Source organism: Pelobates fuscus, chromosome 2 (assembly GCF_036172605.1).
Source record: "Pelobates fuscus isolate aPelFus1 chromosome 2, aPelFus1.pri, whole genome shotgun sequence".
NCBI classification, from domain to species: Eukaryota; Metazoa; Chordata; class Amphibia; order Anura; family Pelobatidae; genus Pelobates; species Pelobates fuscus.
In genome coordinates this window covers 79,398,643-79,424,151 of record NC_086318.1, presented here as the reverse complement: position 1 = coordinate 79,424,151, position 25,509 = coordinate 79,398,643, and the positions used below count along the sequence as shown (strand labels likewise).

The following is a 25,509-nucleotide window of genomic DNA, read 5'->3' as shown; positions in this document are numbered from 1 at the left end:
TCTGCATGGAGATGCAGAATTTTCTTCATAGAGATGCACTGATTCCCCTATGGGAAAGTATTGGATTGGCTAAAAATAGTCAATTTTGATGATGTCACAAAGGTGGCAGAGCCAGTGCCGGTTGATTTGCACGGCGCTGGAAATAAGGTGAGCGGGGGGGGAGGGGATAGGCACTATAGGGTCAGGAATACATATTTGTGTTCCCGACCCTATAGTGATCCTTTAAAGATTGTTTAAACACTACTCTTTAGCTAGCAGCTAATTCCTCAATATTTCATACTTGTCGGTTGGTGCTGGCACTGCTTGGGTAGATGATGCAGGACCCGTTGAGCTGCCATAGGTGCTTCCTTGACCACCACCACCTGAAACAAATGAACCTTTATAAGAGCAATACTGATTTACAATTATTACATATCTACCGCTGAAGACAGATCAAGAGGTGAAGTTACTGTGTATCATAAAAAACCAAAACTATAAAGTGATCTACTTTACAACATATTACATTTACTTAGCGTGAACTGTTCTTTTCTACAAAAAAGATCTGCAAATATATATACAATGCTCTCATGCAGAATGATTACAACCCCATTCACACGACCACTTTTTTATATGGTTAGCAAAGTTCTAAAAAAAGTGTTAAATTGGGATGTATTTCAAAGAATCAAACTGGGGCAAAATGATAAATGACTGTATGTGAGCTAGCACGTATAAAGATGAATGTTTAATAAAGTTTGAAAAAAGAAAAAAAAAGACAAGGAAAGCCCAAAACAGTAGGATGTAGAGGGAAAACAAAGAAGAAGAAAATATATCCCCCCTCCCAAATAAAAAAAAAAGCAAAATAAAAAAAAGCTCTTAGATGATTGCATATACGTATACTCGTAGAATTACTACATACAGTATGCACACATGGTCGAGAGATTGCCAGGAAAGGAACCTGACATAGTTTGAAAAGTAATCGCCTTAAATTAAAATAAAGAAAAAAAACTAAAAGACAGATCACAAGGAATGCAAGCATGCGTTAGAATGAGTGGAGTGATTTATCCAACAATCCGTGCTGGTTTTGAGAGCTACCAGCATCAGTCAATCCACAGATATCAGAAGGTGTTTCAGCATAATTTGTTTACCAAAACTAAAAGCCAGTTCATACAGGAGATTGACAGAAAATGGAAAAGGCGAGCATTCAGAGGGACCACAAACGCTTTACGTTAATAATTCTATCTATGCTATTTCACTCCTATAACTCCATGTAACACTAAAACCCCTAAAAAGTCATCCCACACAGACCAATTGAAGTGCGAGTCTGTTCACAAAGGAGGGAGATTGGAATCATCAACTAGCTCTCACTTCTGGCATTTGGGATTCTAAAAGGACTTCACAGCCCATAAGAAAAAAGAACTTTCAGATTCCGATTAGAGAAGGGGAGTCGTTTTATCATTGTGGCCAATATCTGCCTCCTCACTAAAATGCATTATCATGGTTATTCACTAAACTCCAGATTTGCATGAATTAATTCCAAATGGCAAAATACCCAAGTTGAAGAATTACTCCAGATCATTTTTGCCTCAGTTTTTCCATTCTGATTTAACTTGCGAAAAATTTAGTGAAAGACATTGTTTGTCCTTAAGCTGCATCAGCTCGCCAATTTCAGCAGCTCCCGTTACATAATTTTACAAACAAGAAGCCTTCCAATGAATAGGAGCCTGGAGATCTGTATAATATCAGCAGCTGCATTAGTCATACACACAGGATTGAAGAATGGAATGAGCTAAACTGTGAAACTAAGGAGACTGCACAAAATTGAAAGTATTCTTTCAAATAGCCAGATTGAAGCAACTCACCCCAGCTATGTGGAAAATAGAAAAAAAATCCAGATCAGTTGATTTCAGATAATTATTGTTTTTTTGGGGGTGCGGAGGGTACCTAGCTTTCCTATTTCCTACAAATCTTGTCCACTGAAGACAGGTGGACAATTCTATGTGACCCATTCAAAAATGTATTTATTTGAAAGCATATTATTGCAAAAGTGACAAGTAGCCGCGATATGTGATGCCTGTAGCGGTTACAATTTCTATTCTATTTACCAGTCCACTTAGCCCACTGGTGTTAAAGGTTCTATCGCTAAATCAAGTGGACTGTTCATAACTCATGGAGCCTTGGCACTAGACCAGTGGTTCCCAAACCAATCTCTTTTTATATCAGTGTTAGAGAAGACCATTAGATTGTCTTGATGCTTGGATTTTAATTCCAGCCTTCTTACCTTGTGAACTGCTTAAGACACTGTCTAGGTCAGCGAGTGCTGCATATTTATCAGCTGTAGGATGGCTCTGTTTACTTCCAGCTGTTTTGCTAGTCACAGAGCTGTGTGCGTTTGAATTGAAGGCTCCAAAATCCGCGCTCGATGACTTAGGGAAGTTGTCAAACTGAGCAAAGTTTGCATTCGCATTTGCTCCTGCAACAGAAAGTGGAGCTCTTAAATGGTCAGTATATACATCGTCAAATAGGTAGATTGGCTGGGGTTGGTTGCATTTGGAATTAAAGAGAAATTACACCCCCTCCCCCCCCCAAAAAAAATTATATTTAATTAACTTCAAAAAATAAAAAAATAAAAGTCAATATTGACTCGATGGAACGCCGGTTGGCAAAATAATGAATACAAGGCTCCAGAGAGCAGATCTCATGAGACAGCTCTTGTAATAACTATGGACATTATGGAGATGTATACAGCTTCGTTCGTACATCACTATAGCAATGTTACTTAAAAAACTGGGAACCCAGATATAGTCTAACAGATATTCAAAACAGAATTTTACTGAATACCCCAGAAATGTGATATTAAATAAAGGTCAGGTGGGAAAAAAAAAAAAAAACATAAAAAATGTTTTTGGGTGTAATTTCTCTTTAGTAATTCAACCCTACAGAGAAACAAGTTAACGCAAATGCAATGAGATTAGCCGAGTGGACAAGTGTTGGTAAATTGTAAGTAAATAATAGCAATGATTGATAACCTATATAACCAGTCCAGTAGTGTGCCTTTTACTGTGACTTAGCAACTACTGAACTCAAAATCTCCTGGGTTTGTCTGTGCAAATAAACTGCCAGTAGGTATGTCTATGCAATTCAATTTATTAGACTATTTTGTAAAAAAAAAAAAAAAAAATGCATTTGATCGATTCGCTCTAAGATAAAAATAAATAAATTTAAAAATATTAAAAACGAATCGGTAACAAGGAATAGCCCATATTTCTCAAGTGTGAAATGTGATCTGTAAGGGTCATAAGAGAGAGGGGCATGTGTAATCCACTATATATTAAAGGGCATTAAAAGTGATTTAGTGCTTTTTAGAATTAAAAGGGTTCCGTGCAAATGTTGCCACGAGGGAAATTACCAGCTTTTTTTAGAAATACAACCCACCCTCCCTGGCAAAGGATTGTGGGAATTTTATTTCTAGAACAGCTGATAAGCATTCCTATTAGTTTAATACAGGTCTCAGCCACAAACACCAGCATATCTACTCTACCAGAAACAGAGCACATAGCAATTTGAGTATATAGTCCCCACACGGAGGCTGGAAAACTTACGGTGAGTGGCCTGCAGAGAGAAAGCAGACGTAAAGTCGCCAAAACTGCAACTGGAAGATAGTGTTCTGAATGCTGAGTGGCCGTGAGAAAGGAGAGGGGGGTGGAAAAGAAAAAAAAGAGGGGTTGCAGAGAAAAATCAAGATGCTACGAAGAAATGAAAGGGGCAGCAACAAGCTGGGAATAAACAGTGACAACAAAAAGCCCAAAACAAAACAAAAAAAACACCCAACACAAAAACCCACACACACTCACCACCATACATACAAGGGCAGATCAAATGCGTAATGATATTTCAATCTACATGCAGTTATTTGTAGTAATCTGTAACTTGCATTAGCTAAAGTTTTCTAGATGAAAGTTTAGCAACACATCCTAACGTTCTGTAAAATTAGTTCCGCAAATAGTTTATCAGTCAAAAAAATAAATAAAGTAAAACACCACATTTAAAAAGGTTTAGTTGGCATAACAAACTTTTTTCCAGTAATTTGACAATAACACTCAGGTACAAGCAGTTTGTGGCTTACGTCAAGCAGGTTTCTAAAACTTACTGAGGTGAGGGACAGGCAGTCTTCTTTGCTTGCTCCAAGTTGGCGCTCAGGAAAATAATCTGCCTCTCCCCACACCAGCCCATGAACCACCATGTTGTTTTAAAGTGGATCTATCACATCCGTGATATATTTGCTTATTTTTTATACTTGAAAAATACACACAAGGTAATTTACCAACATGTACTAGACTGGATGAACAATTATCACCAATAGGAATGCAATAGTTCTATTTTAGAGATATTTCCAAGCACAGAGTGCGCAGGCTAGCGCGATAGGAAACATAACAGGTGTTTTCTTACATTAAAGATATGATTTCCCATGTCATACAGTACTAATTAGCTAATCTGACGCCTAAAAAGCTGACTAATCAAAATTCACGTGAAGAAAAGTTCACATTCTGTATTCTCTGATTAGTTCTATTAATAATTCTTTCATACAGATTTCCCTACAGTGATCAGTAGAATCAGTAAAAAGTAGAATTATCCCTTCTCTGGAAGGCAGAGATCCTCAGCTCCTACACCATTGCACTGTTTGCTGGTGAGAATAATGCAGCAAGGGCAATTATGCACACCCAGGATTTTGTTCAGAAGTGCCATGTGTGGATACGGCACTGCAGGGGTTCATTTAATTCACATGTCACGCCAGTCAGGAGATTTAACTAATAACAAAAAAAAAATGTAAAAATTAAAACAAGCGGGAATTTTATGGGAATATACAGCACAACAATCTCACTAGTGAAAGTTAAGCTTTAAAAGGAAACTGTTGGCATTTTCTGGCCAAATACAAGCGATTTAAAGGGAACTTTAAAATGAAGTTGTTATGGTTGCAGGATGTCCCTTTGTCTGGCTTAACTTTAGGGGTTAAAGGAACACTACAGCGTTAAGAATACAAGTGTATTCCAAACACTATAGTGCCCTGGTAACCGCTTAGGTCCCCAGTCCCCATCTGCAGAGGGGGAAAAAAAAAACAAAAAAAAAAAAACACAGGTCTGAAGGACATGCCATCATGACAATTTCATTGAGATGATGGACTGGGAGTCTACAGTGTTCTCTTAATCCGTTGACAACCGGAAGTGTGGTATTTCAGGTCTTAGCACATTGGCTGACAGCACTCAATCGACTCTTGCAACCAATGAGCAGGCCCTTAGTTCATGAGAGCAAACAACGGTCCAAGCGACCTAGACTGGAACGTCAAACCATTAGCAAATGGTTTGACTACTTACCTCTCCTCGTGCATTTTAGTGGATATGATGTTTTGAGTGTTCCTTTAAGTGAAAATCAAACATGAAGATTGGATTGCAATAAGGGATGTGAAATGTGTGACATGTAACCACATCTTTTCTGGTACCTGATTCCCACATCCCCACTTAAAATGACAAGTCACGCTGAAGCATAACACCATATCCCAGATGGACCGTAAGTTTTGTTTGATCACAAGCCCATGTGGTCTTTCATACACGGTCAAGACAGAGCCAACTTTTCAAGATTGGAAAAAGGACGCAAACCTCATGATTGCATTCCGCAATGGAAAAACTGCAAAACCAGTGGAAACATTTTCTAGTCTTTCAACAAGTACTGCCAAGCACATCTCTGTGCAGGAGAGTAAACCAATCACAAATTCTATAACCGCGAGAAAACTATTATATACATGTGTTTAAACCAAATCACCCCAAGAGTTTGTGTTTGTAAAGTTTAGGTTCTCCTTATGTTAGAAAATCTTTCCTTTGTTTATGTTCACTATATTTAGCTCACACTTTATCAGTTTCTCACAGATTTTCGCTCTAATATTTCATTCACATCACATCACACTTTTTAGTATTTTAGATATAATTAATTTTCTAGTCTTGTTTGTTTCAATACCTTGTATGTTAATGTTCAATTTTATTTGTATTACTTATTTTCTATCACTTCATCGTCTATTGTTTTCACTTTCTTTATTTTGTGATTATTTCCACATCTCACCACTTGAGACACTTCCTACATATATTTCATATACCACTATCTGTGCGTTCTAGTACAGTTGTGCGTTACACAAAAATACAGACATAAATAATAATGTTCATTCCAGAAAATTGTGTCATTTAGTTATTACCCTCTGAGGCTGCAAATATGCAACCATTCAGTTTAATCTATTTAGATGCTTAAAGCAGCACTGCCACGCCAAACGTACCCTTCTCCTATAGTTTCCTCTTCGCTTCCTTCCTCTCTCAGAATCTGTACTTTTCTTTTTTAGTTCTCTTTCAAAACATAAGACAAAGTAGGGACTATTTTGTCTTATGTATTTTAATTACGCCTGACTTTCTCTGACCCAAGGAGGAGTTTAAGTCAGTTCCATTTCCTGTGTCAAGTAGAAGGGCGAGTACTTTCTCTGACACAGGGAATGGAGCCAAAGAAAGTCAATCGGCGGAAAAACATTTAAGACAAAGTCCCTAGTACCTCTTATGTTTTAAAGAAAACCAGATCACATAGGAAGAATAGAAGAACAGATTCGGGAAGAGAAGAGGAAGCAATAGGAGAAAGTTCGGTGTGATAGTGCCGCTTTAATGAAAAATATATGCATAAAATATACACACACACACATTAAAAACAAAGTTAAATATACGTTACAGGTTATTAATGTCATGTAAGTTAACTTTGTTAAAATTATGTTGTAACTGACAAGCATGAGACAGACAAGCACAGAAATGTGATGTAAGCACGTTTTTCTGAATAATGTGGTACAAGGTCTTAAATGCAAGTAAGCGCAGAGATGCAGAACTACCTGTGTTTAAGGGCGGGGTAGGTGTCTGACTTGATGTGGGTAATGCTCCGAAATTACTCGTACCACTAGACTGTCCGAACGCATCAAAGTTTGCAAAGTCTGCATGGGTAGAATTGTGAGCTGCAAAATGGGGAAAATAAAAAATAAATAAAACAAAATGGAAAAGACTGGTGTTAATGAGCGTGAATGGTAACATATAGCAAAACAAATGCAGAGATTAAAGATCGAAGGCAAAAGATTGCAGATCTTCACATTAGTGATGTTACAGAATGGACCAGGGTTTGCTGGCTATACACTTTTGTTCTGGGTTGTGTTCACAATTTTAAAAAGTTTCAGCTTTAATGGGTCACATAACCTGTCAACGGATGGTGTGTATATACATGGGAAAAAAGGAGAATATTACAGACTGTGTATATAGGAACAGATTGAACAACTGGTTAAAAAATAAACAGGACTTCGTACACCACCACAATACATTATTGCCTCATTCACACAGCATGCAAGCCCCTCACTGTAACAAAGTAATACAAAGTCAGTACTATAACCAGTCAATTATGTTTAACTGAAACAAGTCCACAAGAATTCCTAATATGCACCAGCCTAAACAAATGCAAACATTTTACACGCATGGATTATAGAAGGTTAAGTGATTTTAAAAATATATGTACAAATTCGAAAAATAAGAGCCCATACCTGGGTATCACCATACCAAAAGGCCAGTTCCCATGTCTATGAACATTTCCCATCCACCTATCCCATACCAGAAACCCAGATCCATCCATTTTTTTGTAACATAGCAACTGTCTCCACCACATGACTCGCGCTCTTTAAATTGAGTCCCATCTTACAATTAGTCCCCTATACTCTATCATCTCCAGGTAAATAAAGCGCCTTCATTCCACTATGTCCTGCTGTCATCCTGTTCCAATCCCTCCCAAAGTGAGATTCTCCATACACGCCTAGTGCCTTCTTCTGCTCTGCTAAATTGTTGAAAGAGCACAGGCATGTCTAATTACTACCCTTAGGCAGCTTAATTTGGGCAAGTTGGACTGAAGGCAGACATAGAATGCAACATAAATTCCCAGCAATGCCACCATGACATAACATTATCATAGCTTATAATATCCTATGCTTTGCCGAAGATTGATCTGTCTTTACCTTAGATACTAGGTTTTTAATAAAAATAAGACTGTAGTTCCTAGTTATGGACTATTTAACCTTCTTATAACAATATTATCCTTTTAATTTTGTAAATGCAGTATCATAATTTACTTACTATCCCTCAGATGATCTATTTAGCCGATTCATATCAATTTCTAGCTAAATGTGATCAATTAAAGGGCAATAATTTATAATACAAAGAAGGTCAACACAAAAGCTCCTGGTGTAATCGTTTAAGAAATCTTTCACTTTAACATCATGTGAAACATTCATTTCCTTTGAGCTGGGGTTAAGGTTTAGTCAAAACAGAATTAAGTTTGATAGAAGTGAAATAAATGTTTAAAATATTAAAATTCTTAGAATAATCTAGTTCACTAGTGGCAGCATAAAGTAGATGGGATCACACTCTTGGTAAGTTCTAACAACTGCTACAGGTGCGGGTGAAGGAAGACCTCATTTCAGAAACCAAGTATAAAGTGGGTATTCTCACAAAGGGCAGCACCCATGGGCAAGCCTTCAAACAATACAGGTGTGCAAAACAGGCAGGATGGGCTCATTCGACAAGAGCAGGCTCTATGAAAGGCTAGAGTTACAGAAAAAATGATGAAGAACTTGGAAATGATAAGGAGCATGAAGCATCAGAAAGTAGACCAAGGCTTTGAGGTGCTATAATCTAGAATGGGAAGACATAAGTGAGTAATTGTTAAATGTAGCTTGATCTCTATAATTAAGCGCCACTGTAGTAAAACACTTGCATATGCATATTACCATAATACACTTATCCAGCACAGATTAACATTCACAGGTTTCCATTTAATTATTTATAAAAAATAAATAAAATTTAAAAAAGCAACCAAACAAGTCAAAACATTATGACCTTCATTCGGTACACTGGATTGCTACAGTGTCCCAAATGGGAGCAGATATGATTGGCAAGTATGTGCTATTTGCACAATAATTCGTATTTGTGCATATTTTGTTTTTTACTTTTTTGTGTGTGTCTGGCACCATATTCATGCTTTACGGAGGAACTTTTTAGGCTATGATCGTTTTATCTTTTGTGTAAAATTAAAGGTCAACCTGTGAGTTTTGAGTTTGGGGAAGCCTGTACTAGAGGGAAAGTCTAAGCTCCAAAATCAGTTCAGTTAAAGGATCACTATAGTGTCAGGAAAACAAAGCGGTTTTACTGACACTGTTAAACCCCCTTCAGCAGCTTACCTTATTCCAGCACCAGGCTCCCTCGGCGCTGGTGACCTCTCCTCCCCCGCCAACATCAGCGGAGCCAAATGCGCAGTGTCCATAGGAAAGCATTTCTCAATGCTTTCCTATGGACGCTATGCGTGATGGAGGCATAATATGCCTCCAGCGTCGCAGATGCGCCTCTAGTGGCTGTCCGGAAGACAGCCACAAGACGCTGGCTTAACCCCAAATGTAAACATAGCAGTTTCTCTGAAACTGCTATGTTTGCATCTAAAAGGTTAAAACCAGAGAACCTGTCACCCAGACCACTTCATTGAGCTGAAGTGGTCTGGGTGACTATAGTGTCCCTTTAAAGGCTGATAGTTAAACCTCTGCAGACTTACAAATTAAAACAGTTCAGTTTCTTAGAAATGGCACTGGTTACATTCTGCAGTTTCCATTCATATGGTGGGGCTTCAGACTAGCAAAGATCCAGCACACAGAATATGGAGACACGAGACGCTGGGTGTGCATCAAATGCTTCTGTGTGTGAAGTACTGGATTCCATGCACAATGGGGAAACAATTTATTTTATTCTTTTTATTCAAAATTCAAATGTTCCCTTAAGATTATATGCAAGTGTTTTTATCACAGTGCCATAATATCATAGTGATCAAGCTTTACCTTACATTACTAACTTATCAGCGCCCTCTATTTGTTTGAGAGAAATCTTTTTTTTTTTTTTTGCATGGGTGCAAACATAACTTTGTGGGCACCGTTTATCCCTCAATGGGCTTTGTGTGTACATCATTTAAAATGCCTATAAATGGGCTATAGGAATACAATAACCATAAAATAGCTATGGATAAAGTGCTGAACCTTATATGCTGGTTATATCACATTGCATGCATCATATCTACTTAACATAAATATAATACATTCTACAGCACTACTACAATTTATATCTGAGGATATAAACCATGTAAACAAGGGGGAGAATACATACTTTTTAGTTTCCTTTTTACACTGTTTTAATGCTTTAACCAATAAAATAGATTATATATTTTAATAAAGTGAAGGCAGAGAGGCCATTTAACCCCAGGGGGAGTATGTGTAGTTTGTGTTGTAGGCAAAACAAACCAGAGTTTAGTTATGGGCCCCTGGGGTGGAGCATTTGGAGAGCAGGGTGGGCCAATGCTCCACTCCTCAGTTTATACACAACTGGGAGAAATAGGGTCCAGGCCAGAGTTTTTTGGAGCTGTCTCCAACCCACTGCTCAGCTGCAGCAGTGGGAATAAACCACTCCCTGCTAGGCAGATAAAGGGGGATTGCTGGTTTCCTCCCTGGAAGCAGGTGGGAGAGAGGCTGTTCTCTCCAGTGAGAGAGTCAAGGAGACTGAGCACTGGGAGTGCAAAAGGAAAGCAGTCAAGGCTAGCTTGGAGCACTGGGAGTGCAGAAAGGGAAGCAGTCAAGGCTGGCTTGGAGCCCTGGGAGTGCAGAGAGCTGACAAAGACACTAGAGGTTGGTGAAACCAATACATTTTGTTATAGTTTAACCCCTGAGAGATAGGGAATCTGACGTGAGTTAGTGCTCAGACGAGCTAGGCTTTTTGTTTATAGGGATTTGTGTTCCATTATTGCATTTATGTTTTCATTTGCTGCTGCCTCATGTGTAAACTTGCAAATAAAGTGCCTGGAATGAAGTTGCATTAAAAGACTGTGCATGTTTTGCCCTAGAGGACCGTGCTACCTCCTGACAAGGATCACAATATATACACACACACACACACACACAAATAGAAAGAAAAAACACATACACAATAGAGCAAAATGTAAAAGTGAGCTTTACATTACTTGACAATTTTTTTTAAACACTCCTTCTCATTGACTACCTAATACTATAGTCTGGTAAATACAATCATCTGGGTTTGCTCCTACAGCAGGTGGGCTGCGCGGTGGCAATTTCTGTTCTTAATATGGCAAAGTGTCAAGGTAGTTGTTCCATAACAGCTGAAGGGCTACATACTGGCTATGAATGAGCTATAGGATACCTTATTATAGTCTCAGGCTCACAAGGCATGCAGAACTTAGGGAAGTGAAATGAAATTAGGCACACTAAGTAAGATTCTTTTCACCATTAACCAGACCAACCTGATACTACTTCGCATAGTCCCCTAAATTATTCAAAGGCTCTTTTACATTATTAAAACAGCCCATATCCACTGATCTAAAACAGGGCAAAATAAATGAAAGGAAAAACTAGAGATAAGACGACATTCATTTCATGAAACAAAACCCATATAAATCTAGGTCACGTGGATAGTCTTCCATCCAAAATGTCCCAAAACTCTGAGGAGAAAGTTTACTACTTTACCAGAAGCAATTTACGGTAATTAGAATAAAATCGAAAAAAGGATTCTGCTTTCAGCTCAAGGCATGAATGTAAGACCAAGTTAAACCTTTCATGCTCTCGAACAGTAAAACTTCTTATTGAAAATAAAAGGTCACAGGCATTATAGCATTATGTATTATTGCAGAATTTATACAAATAAATACATTAAATACATTCTTGTGTATTTCATAGCTTAACTTTGTGGGAGCGGCCATCTTTAATGGAACACTCCAAGCACCATAACCACTACAGTGTGCAGTAGTAGCTAGGGTTCACTGGCGCTCCCCAGTATAACAAAAACGGTTTGTAGTCAAACTGGGCGCCACTCCCTGCAGCCAAAAGCTCTGTTCTAGTGAACCCCTGGAAGTCAAACAGTCAGCAAATGGTTTGACTACTTACATCATGGAGGACACCAGTGTATTCCCAGCACCAATCGACAATACAGCATGCTCTGGTAGTTATTGTACTTGGAGCGTTCTTTTAAGTCCTTTGTGTTCTGAAGTACCGCTTATCCGACCATAACAGGTAATTCGAAGTGCTAAAACTAGCATATATTATATTTTTGAGATATTCATCACTTCTACTTAACATCTGCATTTGCGAAGGCTTATTAGCTATGGATTACCTGCAAGGTTTTTGGTTGGATAAGTTGTGTGTCTGACCAAAGAAGATTTAAAGATGGCTGCATGTATAGAACATGGATAAACCAGGAAAAACAAGGATATTTAGTATTAATTCATATGCATGTATTACAAAATAATACACACACAAAGGCTAAATACATGAAAGCTTTTTGATGATTTTCCTTTTTTTTTTCATTAAAAGGCTATTTACATTCTTGTATTAAGACGTACATGTATAGGCAGGCTATGCATTGAAAGATAACCAGAGCTTGTGGTTTCTGGAAGGGTTCACAGTCACCAGACAGACATATTTCCGAGGGCAGGATAATACACAAGCACGAACATTGTATCTTTTTAAATAAACGCTCCCTCATACGGACTGCATTGGTGTAAGTCTGTACATGGGAAAGCGAGGCCACCAGTATAACACGTAGCAGATTATTCAAGTTTTTGACCAAGACACACAATAAATTTAAGATTGCAGAAAGGAACACTCTTAAATACTATTTTCCATACCAGCATGACTGTTAAAATTTGCAAAGTTGGCAAAGTTAGCAGTGGCAGCAGGCTGCGGAGCAGGTGTAGCAAAAATATCAGCCCCAAGGTCACCAAGAAGGTCAAACGGTTTCTTTTCTAGAGGTTGATGGTGTTGCTGCTGAGGCTGGTTACGTGAAACAACAGGAGACTGCAAAAAGAGAAGAGATTGATTAAGTATTTTTGGTGACTGTTCAGTGCATCATTTTACCTCTTAAAAAAAAAAAAAAAAAAAAAAATTTATAGAGGAGGCAACACTAACATCAGTTATATATAAAATTTTGTCCAAGAATCAAAATGAAAGATGCTCACTATAAAAAACTCAATTTCCATTGGGTTTAAATTACAAAACTAGCAACATTTATTATACACATCATAAAAGATCATACGCAAATATAATAATATGATGGCAATATATAAAGGCATAGCATCTTTGCAAAACATATACACAATGTTCAAGTTACAGAACAGGAAACTTAGTATTAGTGCAAAATACCCTAAGGGCATTCATTGCACATTAAGTCCATCACGAAATGCAGGATTAAATGTTAAAATATATCTTTAAATAGAGAGGCGGCTGAACCTTCCGGTACTCCATTCCGCCCAGACATCACAGGACCCCTCACGTGGTCCAATCAAATGCTTCTCAAACAGAAGCGTGTGCCTGGAGCATTCACACTAGCTCAGAGCATATGTAGGTGTTCAGAGCCAGTGAGAGGAAGGACTATTCTTAATAAATTAATAAAAACATCTTTACATCAGAGGTAGGCGGGGAGGGCCTGCATGGAGGGCAGGTAGAGCAAACTTCCCTTTGCGGGCAGAGTGATCTAGCCTGAGCATCTGACCAGATCTGTCGCCAGTGCGCTCTGATGACATATTTTATGCAAAGAATCGATATTAGTCCTCACGGAACAGACTGCCTAAGCCACGTGTTGCGGGGGTGCACACAGGTGCCAATAACTCTGGATGTGCAGTATTTTAAGCACAAACACTGCACGTCGAGACTCCTACCACCATGAACACTTCTAAAAGGAGATATAGTAATGGTGATGGATGTAACACTTCACGACAGATGATAATGAGAAAGAGCAAAATAAGCAAACAAACCACCAATGTTTTGGCTCTTGGCCCTTGTCACGGAAGGGTAACAAAAAATAAAAGCCCACTCTTAAATAACATGTAAGAAAAAATGAGATCACACAGCTGTGCTCCCTGCTGTAATTTATTTAGTATTTTGTCTAACTGGCAATATAAGAAATACTGGTTTTATAAGTGGGTAGGACGGGGGCATCTGGCTTGGGTTCCCCCTTGACAGGCCGAACTCCAGGGCCCGGTGGTAATGATGACCTCTGCAGTTCAGCCACTGATGCAAGATAATTTTCAAACCAGTTTCCCTGACACAGGTGAATATAAATGGCTTTGCATTAACCACTACTAGTGCATTCTAACAGGTTATGCAAAGGCAATTATACTGATGCTAAAGATGCTCAATCCAAATTCTTCCTGTGAAGGTATACAATTACAGGGAGGGGGGCTTTAAATTAACTACTGGTGTTAGAGAGGTACATCCACTTATTGTTTAAAGCAGTAAAACAGGTGGAATAAACTTGTTCTCAATACATAAGAACACACTGACAGCTGAATACCTGTTGGCAATGAACTAAACACAAAATACTGAATATTTAGCTACAACTAGTTTGCTCTGCTCGGTAGCATTCCTCAGCTTTCTCTCCGGAGAAACCGCTTTCTTAACTTATTCAGTGCAGGTCGTCCAATGACATCCTAAAATAAGGTACACTTCATAAAGTTCACTACATTATCATCAGCTTAGTCATTGCTGGTGTAATGAGTAGTGATCCAAAATGACTAGTCTAGGAAATACCCAATAAATGGTCATGGCAAAAAAAGTCAAGGTGCACTTAGAAACAAAGTTATTTTAAAAATTCTCACGGGTCTAGTCACTGAATGCTAGATTTGATTTTTGCTAATGTTTTTTTGTTTGGCTAAATTCTCCTGCATTCAGTTGTTTACAATTCAGTCTTTCACTATATTCACCAACAATCAAATGCCAACTAAATATAGCAGAATTAATCCCTACTATTTTCAAAAGGATTTCAAAGCCAACTTAAAGGGACAATCCAGACCCTTAATCCCTTAAGGACCAAACTTTTGGAATAAGAGGGAATCATGACATGTCACGTGTCCTTAAGGGGTTAAAGCAATTCAGCTTGCTCAATGTGTAAAGAGTGTGTTCTCTTTTTTCCATTTTGCAGATTTAATAGAAATTGGCACATTTAGATTTGAACTTTGTTACATCCTGCTGGCTGTCAGGCCCTTTTACTTCCTGGTTGTTTAGTTCAGTAAAACTAAATTCAAGAGGCAGCAACTGCCCAGAGCAACTATTCACATCGAGCTGATTTGCCTAACAATCAGCTGAAAATTCTATTCGTGGACATACCTGAAGTACAGAGTTTTAGACCAGGCTAAAACATGCTTTCTAGGTCCAGTAGGTGAAGAAATCTTCCTTTAAATAATTTAATTATTTTTTTTGCCTCCACCTTGGGGAACGAACACTTGTTTTGCTTCTTGACAAGTGGAAAATTGTGATAATTATGAGGTTAGCTCATTACTGATGCACTGCTGGGAGTAATTATAGAAGACTCAGCATTGTGTGAAAAACATGGGATAAGGAGGAAAATAAATGAAACTTGGTGAGGAGAATTTGCAGGAAAGGCCACTGTGGAACTGAATAACAACAGGAAGGAAATATTTCGAAACAGAGAAATGCCGGAATAAAGAGGTCATGATCTTAACATTAAGGACAGTAGGCACTGAAACCTGACTTGGCACAAAAAGTACCGGGTTCCCATATTAAGCAAAAGTAGAAAAACATTTTTGAATACAATGAAAGATTTATAGCGCTGAACACACACATCATACACTTACTGAATAATGAGTAAATGTCCTACAGGAACAAGTGCACAATATTTCAATGTATTCAGTATTAAAACACATTTTTCTTGCAAAGGAATGCAACTCCCCCCCCCCCCCCCCCCCCAAAAACGGTGTAATAAAATGTTAGCAATTTGTCTTAAAGGGACACTCCAGGCACCCAGACCACTTCTGCCCATTAGAGTGGTCTGGGTGCCAACTCCCACTACCCTTAACCCTGCAAGTGTAATTATTGCAGTTTTTTTTTTTTTTTAAACTGCAATAATTACCTTGCAGGGTTAAGTCCTCCCCTAGTGGCTGTCTATTAGACAGCCACTAGAGGGAACTTCCTGCTCTATAGCACAGGTTTTCTGTGCTAGAGCGTCGCTGGACGCCCTCACGCTGTGTGAGGACCTCCAGAGTCGCTCTATTCCCCATAGGGAAGCATTGAAATTCATTTTCAATGCTTTCCTATGGGGTGCGCTAATGCGCATGCGCGGCATTGCCGTGCATGCGCATTAGGTCTCCTCGGCCGGCGGGCGAGATCAGTCTTGCCCACCGGCCGACGTAAGCAGAAGGAGGAGCGGCAGGGGGAGGAGGAAGCAGCGACGTGGGACCTGTCGCTGCCTCTGGTAAGTCACTGAAGGGGTTTTCACCCCTTCAGCAACTGGGGATTGGGGGGTGGGAGGGAGATGGACCCTCCAGTGCCAGGAAAACAGATCGTTTTCCTGGCACTGGAGTTTCCCTTTAATGTAGAAAATGTTCTAATTTAGCTCACTTAACAGAGCCAACAGACTGATCTAGGGGTATGAGGCATAGCTGCCTTCAAATTGTGAATGTGTCTATTGTGAGAATTGTCTGGAAGTAAAAGTGAATTTAAAGGATCACAAAGTCATACTGACTGCCACTAGAGGCGCTTCCATGGTACGGACTGAGAACTCGGTCACGTAACGCAGAAGCTATGTAAAGGCTTGGTACTGCTTGTACTGTTCGTGAAATGTAAAATTATCTCGGTCACTAGCTTGCCACCCAATTCAAAATGCAGGATGGAAAAAGTGACCTCAGAAACCTGTAGCACCACAGCAAAAAAACAAAACAAAAACCAACATGGGGTAGCTGCATGTAGCAAGCATTTATAATTTGTATCCACGAACTCTATAAATTGGGGAAAATAAATGTATTTTCATTACATAATATTTCCATGTCCCAGGACAGCAACTCTTCACATACCGTACTTTATGTCCAAAACGTGTTTGTACTATTAACATCTAATGCTGGGAAGTGTTAATCCTTTTAAGCAAGCCCAGAGCCAGATTACCAACAGTTCTCTTGCATTACACCGTTTTACGTTCTAGGAAATGTTAAAATTCTTTAGAAATACATATTGAATATATATTTTCGCTACCTTTACCGAGAGGAAAACCGACAATGTTTAGGTAAAAAGAGCAAATTTAAACCCCTTCCTTTATTCCTGTAATCCAGGAAAGGACGGGATAGTGCAAAAGGTAGACCTACATCTAGCAGTGGACAAAATAGAGAGACTGCCTGTCTGGATGAGAATGTGTCAGTCTTGTTTGGGAATGATTTGAGACAACAAAGGATATAGCAGGTATATGGGTCCCTAGAATATAGAGACACCTTCACACCATCCCCATCTTTGTTTCTCTTGATGCAACTTATAAGTCTTCCCAGCCGTCAATGTGGCAGGAATGAGGCAATGCTCAACCTCCTTTGTCTTCACAGATGGAAAACATAATGACTGGCTTAGTTGTGAAGGCAAGATAGGGTCAAATAGATTCGGAAAAATCCTGTTTCAGGCCTCGTGGGTACTTTGCAACCTTTTGGTTCCTATAGGTCTAACACACCAGTTTTCCGCATTATGCCAAACTAACATAAGCTTAAATATCCATTTCCCGTGGAGGCTTCATTATCCCCATATTTAATCTATATTATAGCATTTATGTGGGCTTTATGTGTATGGAAATATCTATGGAGGAAATCGCTTATGTGAATTACATTATTTATAAAAACACACAAAGTAGCCATACCAAGCATCCCACATCATCATAACAGAAGATAAGATGAAAATATATTGGGTTTTCTATAATTTATTGTATAGTTATGAATAGTGGAAGATGGTTTTCATGTAAGCATACAAAGCACTTAGAATAAACCACAATAAATCATTTTAAGTATATTATATTGAGTGAAGTTGTTATGGTGCGAGAGATATCCAAGCAAAGTCTTACCATAACTGATTAAAGGACCACTATAAGCACCCAGACCATTTCAGCTCAATGAAGTGGTCTGGGTGCCTGGTCCCTCTAGTGTTAACCCTGCAGCTGAAAACATAGCAGTTTCAGAGAAACTGCTATGTTTACACGGAGGGTTAATCCAGCCTCTAGTGGCTGTCTAGCTGACAGCTGCTAGAGGCGCTTCCACGATTTTCACTGTGAAAATCACAGTGAGAAGACGCTGGACGTCCATAGGAAAGCATTGAGTAATGCTTTCCTATGGGCGGTTTGAATGCGTGCGCGGCTCTTGCCGCGCATGCGCATTCGGATCGGACGTCGGCAGGAGGAGGAGAGTTCCCCAGCGCCGAGGGAGCCCGGCGCTGGAGAAAGGTAAGTGGCTGAAGGGGTTTTAACCCCTTCAGCCCAGCGGGAGGAGGGCCCTGAGGGTGGGGGGGACCTTATGACCCTATAGTGCCAGGAAAATGAGTTTGTTTTCCTGGCAATATAGTGCTCCTTTAACCCCTTAACACCGTTACGACGTGCTATGCCGTCGCGGATTAAGTGGGCTTTAAAGCCGTTGTGACGGCATAGCACGCCGTAACGGCTGAAGCCCCTGGAGCGCCCGGTATACTCACCTTCCCGGCGCTCCGCTTCGGGAGGACTGCCTCACAGCCCAGGCAGCCCTCCCACGGCAAATCAGGCCTCAAAGAGCAATCACATGGCCCCCTATAGCTGGCTGTGGATCTGCCAGCAGGGGGACTGTCTAAAATATTAGACAGTCCCCCTGCTGGTAGGAGGTGTAAAAAAAAAATATTAGACAGGTTATAAAATAAATTAAATGCATTTTTATATATAATTATATATATATATATATATAATATATATGTATATTATATATATTTAACGTCATACAAAGTGTATTTTAATACTAATATAAGTATATATATTAGTATTAAAATACACTTAGAATGACGTTACATATATAATATACATATATTATATATATAATAGATATATACATATTTTCTATATATATATATATATAAATACGTAATACACGTAATACAATAATAAATAAATAAAATTAATAAATAAAATATTGAAACAAAATTTAATATAAATTATATATATACATATGTAATTTCATTCTAACTGTATTTTGTTATTAATATATATATATATTGGTAACAAAATACACTTAGAATGACATTCTATATATATATATATATATATATATATATATATATATATATAGATAAATACATATAATTACATAAAAGATTACATTAGTATACACGTAGAATTTAAATACCTATAAATGCATATATATTAAAATTCTACGTGTATATTTAAGTAATCTTTTAACATAATTAGGTGATTTGATTAATTAAAAATTTGATTGACATACCTGACAACACAGGGAGAAAGTGCTGAGAATTTAATTCGCAAGCACTATATTTGACCCTGTAACTCTCCAAGACAACATAAAACCTGTACATGGGGGGTACTGTTTTACTCGGGAGACTTCGCTGAACTCAAATAATAGTGTTTCAAATTGGTAAATTGTATTACAACGATGATATTTTAAGTAAAAGTGACGTTTTTTGCATTTTTTACAAACGAACGGCACTTTTATGGACTATATTATTGTTGTAATATGTTTTACTGTTTTCAAACACTAATATTTGTGTTTAGTGAAGTCTCTCGAGAATAACAGTACCCCCCATGTACAGGTTTCATGGTGTTTTGGAAAGTTAGAGAGTCACATATAAGGCTTGCATTTCATTTTTTTTACATTGAAATTTGCCAGATTGGTTATGTTGCCTTTGAGAGCGTATGGTAGCCCAGGAATGAGAATTACCCCCATGATGGCATACCATTTGCAAAAGTAGACAACCCAAGGTATTGCAAGTGGGGTATGTCCAGTCTTTCTTAGTAGCCACTTAGTCACAAACACTGGCCAAATATTCGTTTTTTGCTTTTTTTAACACAAAAACAAATATGAACGCAAACTTTTGCCAGTGTTTGTGACTAAGTGGCTACTAAAAAAGACTGGACATACCCCACTTTCAATACCTTTGGTTGTCTACTTTTTCAAATGGTATGCCATTATGGGGGTAATTCTCATTGCTGGGCTACCACACCGTCTCAAAGGTAACATTACCAATCTGGCAAATTTCTATTTGAAAATGGAACGTTCTATATTTGACCCTGTAACTTTCCAAAACACCATAAAACCTGTTAATGGGGGATACTGTTGTACTCGTGAGACATCGCTGATTACAAATATGTGCATTTTTGTGCAGTAAAACCTAACAGTATTATGACATTCACAGCTAAAATGTCAGACGGAAATACAAATTTAAAAAAAAAAAATCTTATTTTCTCACATTTTTTTTACATTTTATTCATAATGAATTATGTTCCATATATGAATAGTTAATGGTAAATTAAAGCCCTGTTTCTCCTGAACAAAATGATATATAATAAGTGTGGGTGCATATAATATGAAAGAGGGGAACTACGGGTGAACAGACATATAGCGCAAATTCCAGTTTTTGTTTACGTTTTGTTTTGATCAGAACGTGCACTATTGACTCCGTCCTGAAGGGGTTAAATCTCAAAATCTGGCTCTGCCCCTCCACTTCCTCTGATCGTGTGAGGCTTCAATCAGGAAGCCTTGGACTAGATGCCGCTGATCGCCTGAGAGTGTCAGCTGATGCTAGCAGCCTATTACATGCTCCCCATTCAGCAAAGTCGGGGGAAAATTTATGTATGTATCCTCAGAGATAAATGACGATACATGAAGATGAAGTTTGGGGTAGAGAATGATTGGGCACCATGTTACAGACAGCGCCAGCAATCTCCTCACATTTAATTGCGATCAGGTTGTTATGGTGGCTGGAATGTCACACAAAAAAAAAAAAAAAAAGGACAATACGGAGATAGATTTACACACGATCCATGTTGCTATCAGTGCAGCCACAGCTGTAAGTGGATAGGTTACATAAAAACAAAAATATCTGCTCATCACAGATCTGCTAGCTTTTTTAGTCCTGAACAATATCAGAATTACTGACCGGGTAAGTTCATAGCTTGAGTTTTAATTCACAATAAAATTATGAACCCAAACTATGTTTAACCTTGGCCTAATTTGGTGTTGTCATCAGGAATGACTAGAATTGATGATCCAATTTGTGCATGGTTAAAATGTTTAGTTGTTCTTAAAGGGACACTATATACTCACCAGAACAACTACAGTAAGCTGTAGTTGTTCTGGGGACTAGTCAGTGCCTGCAGGCTTTTTGCCTTGGTCAGTGGTGTGCAGCATTGACATTCAGCATCTCCATGCTCTGCATGAAGACACCGAACTTTCCCCATAGAGATGCATTGATACAATGCATCTCAGGGAGGAGATGCTGACTGGCCAGGTCGGCGTTTGGACCCACCATCGCTCCGCCTCTTTGACGATCTCAGCTATTCCAATGCTTTTTCTTTAGCACTTGATTAGCAGAGATCATCAATTCTGGTGATAAGGAAAATGTTCTTACTGTTTAAGAGGAACAGGGGGGAGGAGGTGCAATACAATAGGGTCAGGAATACATGTTTGTGTTCCTGACCCTATAGGGTACCTAGAAGTTATTTTTGTTATCCACACCTCATGTAAGTCACACATTTAGGCTGGGAGAAAATGAGATTTAAAATAAAAGGGTTTGCTTTTTTTACATTAAGAACAATAAGGATGTTGAATTCTCTGCCTGAAGAGGTGGTTTTAGCAGAGTCTATACAGATGTTTGAAAAGCAATTGAGTAAATACTTGCATAAACCTAATATACAGGGATATCAGTCTTATTTAGTGGGGTAATAGCTTCTTGATCCACAGAGATATCCGACTGCAATTCTGTGGTCAAGAAGGAATTTTTCCCTAGTTTGTTGCAAAATTGGAAGCGCTTCAGACTGTTTTTTGCCTTCTTTTGGATCAACAGCAAAAACAAATGTGAGAATAGCTGCACGTGACGGAAACAAGTCTCTTTTCAGCTATGTAACTACGTATTATTATTGCCATTTATATAGTGCCAACAGATTCCGTAGCGCTTATGTAAAGCATATATGTACACGCCGTTTCTTTTCACGATCTAATTCTAATTATTGTGCTATATACTATTACGGTTTAGTAATGCTAAAAAAAATCTAATAAAAATCTATTAACTTGGTCAGACCTATAATTATGCCCTATACTGATGAACACCCCAGGGGTTTTATACCAGTGCACCAGAGTTCACCTGTTCTAAAACATAGTCACTCACAAAGTTTAATTGACTCATGATGATTTGTAGGATACGATCCAGAGCACATTAAAACTCGTAACACATATCAGCACTCAACAAGTTGAGTATAATTAAACAACTATATTTAGCCAAGACTTTATTCTGCCCATTACAGTAAGAGCCTAAACATGGCTGTGTTTGTGAAGAGGTTTTAGACTATGTTAGAGCTTTCACTGCTCATCCCCATCCTTACCTGGCTGGGGGTTCCCTTGTTCAGCTGCAGCGTTGGAGCGGAGTCTCCCAGGAGTGTTTTTAGTGGTTTGACTTCAGGAGTACTGCTTGCGCTGCTAGCAGAGGACCCTGAAATCGATGCATGGACAGAGGCCACCACTCTGGCTTGTTCTGGGGGAACGTACCTGCATAGTAAGGAAGACAAAGAGGCTGGTAATTTTTAAGTATAGATTTTTATCTTCCATTGTGCTTTAAGAATACCATAACCATTTGGGAGTTGAAAGACGTGGAAAGCTATTTTGACACTTAAAACGACAACTGAATGACAGCAGCAAACTAGGGAAGGTGTAAAAGGCTGTTTGATGATACTCAGAAGGTGCTAATAAATGAAATCTGAAACACCATCTCCAGTAATCTAAGGACCAGAACTGCTAGGAAAGATTAGCAGAAAAAGGAAGTTAATTCTGAATGTTTTAAAGCGGCACTGTCATGCCGAATCCCGATTTTTTTTAACCCCCCTCCCGCCTCCACTACATCCAATTGACCCCCTAGTCACCCCCAAATGCCCCATAGCCCCCCACATTACCTATTTTTTATTCTTTATCTTCTGCCCCGATCTTTATTCAGGGCGCCGCCATCTTTGTGTGAGTAGGTGAAGTCCCTGTGGGACACGTCATCTACCCACACTACACAGACTCTGAGATTCCCGCACATGCCCAGTGAAACACCTGGACATGCGAACGGGAATTTCATCTATTCATTCATCAGACAGACGAATGAATGAATAGAAAAAAAAAAAATCAGACGAACAAACTAACACTGAGTATCAGTGCTCGTTTGTTCGTTCAGTTTATTACAAGGAGGGAGCTACCGGCGTGCAGCTCCCTCCTTGTAATATGTAAAGATAGAAGCGGCAGGGAGCAGTGCTCCCCACCACTTCATAAGCCCCCCAAGGTCCCCCCCTCACTCTATGGGGGTCATGTCCACTAAACAGTGAGCAGCCTGTGGCTGCTCGCTGTAAAAAAATAAAATGGTAATAGGGGGGGGGGGGGGGGGACCTACTGGCCCCCACCCCTGCGAGGTGGGTGGGGGCCCTAATAAAACAATAATGGGGGGGGGGACCTACTGCCCTCCCCCCCTGGCCCCCACCCCTGAGCTGTCTCATTTTACACAGCGTGGGAAAGTTCTTTTGAATTTTCCCACGCTGTGTAAAATTACACAGAGCACTCTGATTGGCTTAAACCAACCAATCAGAGTGTTCTAAGCCTAAATGCAGGGCGGGGCAAGGCTTTATAAGCCTTGACCCGCCCTGCGGAGCTCAGTACGCGGCGTGCCCTCCATGGGTGAACATGGATTAATTTTTTTTTGCGCTCTTTTTTTTTTTTAAAGTGCGACTGGTATGATGGATTTTTATTTGGCCTTTTTGGGGGCTGAAGAAAGAAGAATTTAGAAAAAAGAAGACGTCAAATGGTAAGTTTAATTTTTTTTTTTTTTTTTTTTTTACAGGTTAGTTATTTTATTCCCCCCTCACTATTTTTAGGGTGAGGGGGGTAGGTAGGGGATAGAATGTTTTGGGTGTGGGGGGGGGGGGGGGCGGTGGTGACTAGGGGCTTGGGACCCCTTAGTCACCTTGATGAGGGGGGGGCTTAATTTAGGGCCCCCACCCACCACCCAATAGGTCCCCCCCCCCCTTTATTGTTTTATTAAAGCCGGGGGGGGGGAAGGATAATAGGTTGGGACCCCTTAGTCACCTTGATGAAGGGGGGGGGGGGGCTTAATTTAGGGCCCCCACCCACCGCGCAGGGGTGGGGGCCAGGGGAGAGGACAGTAGGTCCCCCCCCCTTATTGTTTTATTAGGGCCCCCACCCACCGCGCACCGCGGGGGGGGGGGATTTGGTTTTTTGTGGCTGCTCACTGCTAACTAGACATGCCCCTACTCGCGGTATAGCGAGTAGGGGCATATTATTTACTAATACTAAGTAATCTTTACTTAGCATTAGTAAATTTGTCTGCGGCAATGAATAGGATCTGAGTTTCATTCATTAGAATGAAATTCCGATACGAACAAAGTACCGAATTGCATCCCAACACCAATGGAGAAACTCTTCTCATTCTGTTAGGATGCAATTCGGCAGTTTTGCCGGCGTTCTGTCTAAGTGACAGGACGTTCGGCAATACTGACAGGAAGCATTGTGGGAACAGGGAGGAAAGCTAGGGATCATGGGAAAATTGCTCTGACCAGCGGAAATGAAGCACACTTTGCTCCTCCGCTGGTCTGAGCTGGTCAAGCGGAGAAATCCTCCATAAGACAAAGAGTCCCTACTTTGTCTTATGATTTTAAAGAAAACTAAAGAAGACAGGAAGAAAAGAATAATATATCCTGAGAGAGGGGGAGAAGAGGAAGATATTGAGGAAAGGTAAGTTCGGCATGACAGTGCCGCTTTAAGCTGATTACTAGAATGATGGACTTACAGTGGCAGGTAAACCATAACTCCTACACATTAAGACCTCCAGGGCAGAGCATAACAAGATACTGTAGACTACCTTTTACGACCACACATGGCTACAAAAGCTATGCAAGACTCGGATAAGCAGAAAAATCCATTGTTTCAGCAAGTAATAACCACCGGACAGACACATTAGATGACTTACCACCGCTTCTTCTCGTACTTTTCCTGAAGGAATTCTTTCATTTTCTGTGGGTCTCTAAAATCTGGGACTGAAGATGATCTATCATCAAATAATCCGAGCCAGATCTGTTTACACGCCTGCAACAGGAAAAAATATATATATATGTATTCATTTTTAATATGGAGGCATCTACTATACTGAATACAATGAAAATAATGAACATGGAATAGTTTCATGAACAACATTCAACTAATTGTTTATCAGATAAGTTGATAATCAATTATTCGGTTCCATGAATTGTAAAAGTCCGGCAATAGCACCATAACATACACCTATGTTTAAAACCAATAAAATGCTGTCAATTTATTTTTACACAATTCAAGCAAAGGTCTTGTTTTCTGGGTACTAAATAAGAAGATAATACATCATTTTAGATATTA

The 25,509-nt window shown here is 39.3% G+C and overlaps 1 protein-coding gene across 6 annotated transcripts in view; it reads right to left on the bottom strand.

The window, feature by feature from the left end:
• The window catches only part of AGFG1 (ArfGAP with FG repeats 1), a 96,024-nt gene that overhangs the window by 8,699 nt on the left and 61,816 nt on the right, over nt 1-25,509 (bottom strand). For 2 of the 6 annotated variants that reach the window (XM_063442308.1, XM_063442307.1), the window contains exons 3-9: nt 25,091-25,206; nt 22,461-22,623; nt 12,757-12,925; nt 6,887-7,006; nt 3,579-3,650; nt 2,258-2,449; nt 281-362 (exon numbers count right to left, since the gene is read on the bottom strand). In XM_063442308.1, the coding sequence (XP_063298378.1) occupies nt 281-362; nt 2,258-2,449; nt 3,579-3,650; nt 6,887-7,006; nt 12,757-12,925; nt 22,461-22,623; nt 25,091-25,206 (914 nt within the window). The remainder of the gene's footprint in view (nt 1-280; nt 363-2,257; nt 2,450-3,578; nt 3,651-6,886; nt 7,007-12,756; nt 12,926-22,460; nt 22,624-25,090; nt 25,207-25,509) is intronic. The other 4 variants (XM_063442310.1, XM_063442311.1, XM_063442312.1 and 1 more) reach the window with 4 other exon arrangements.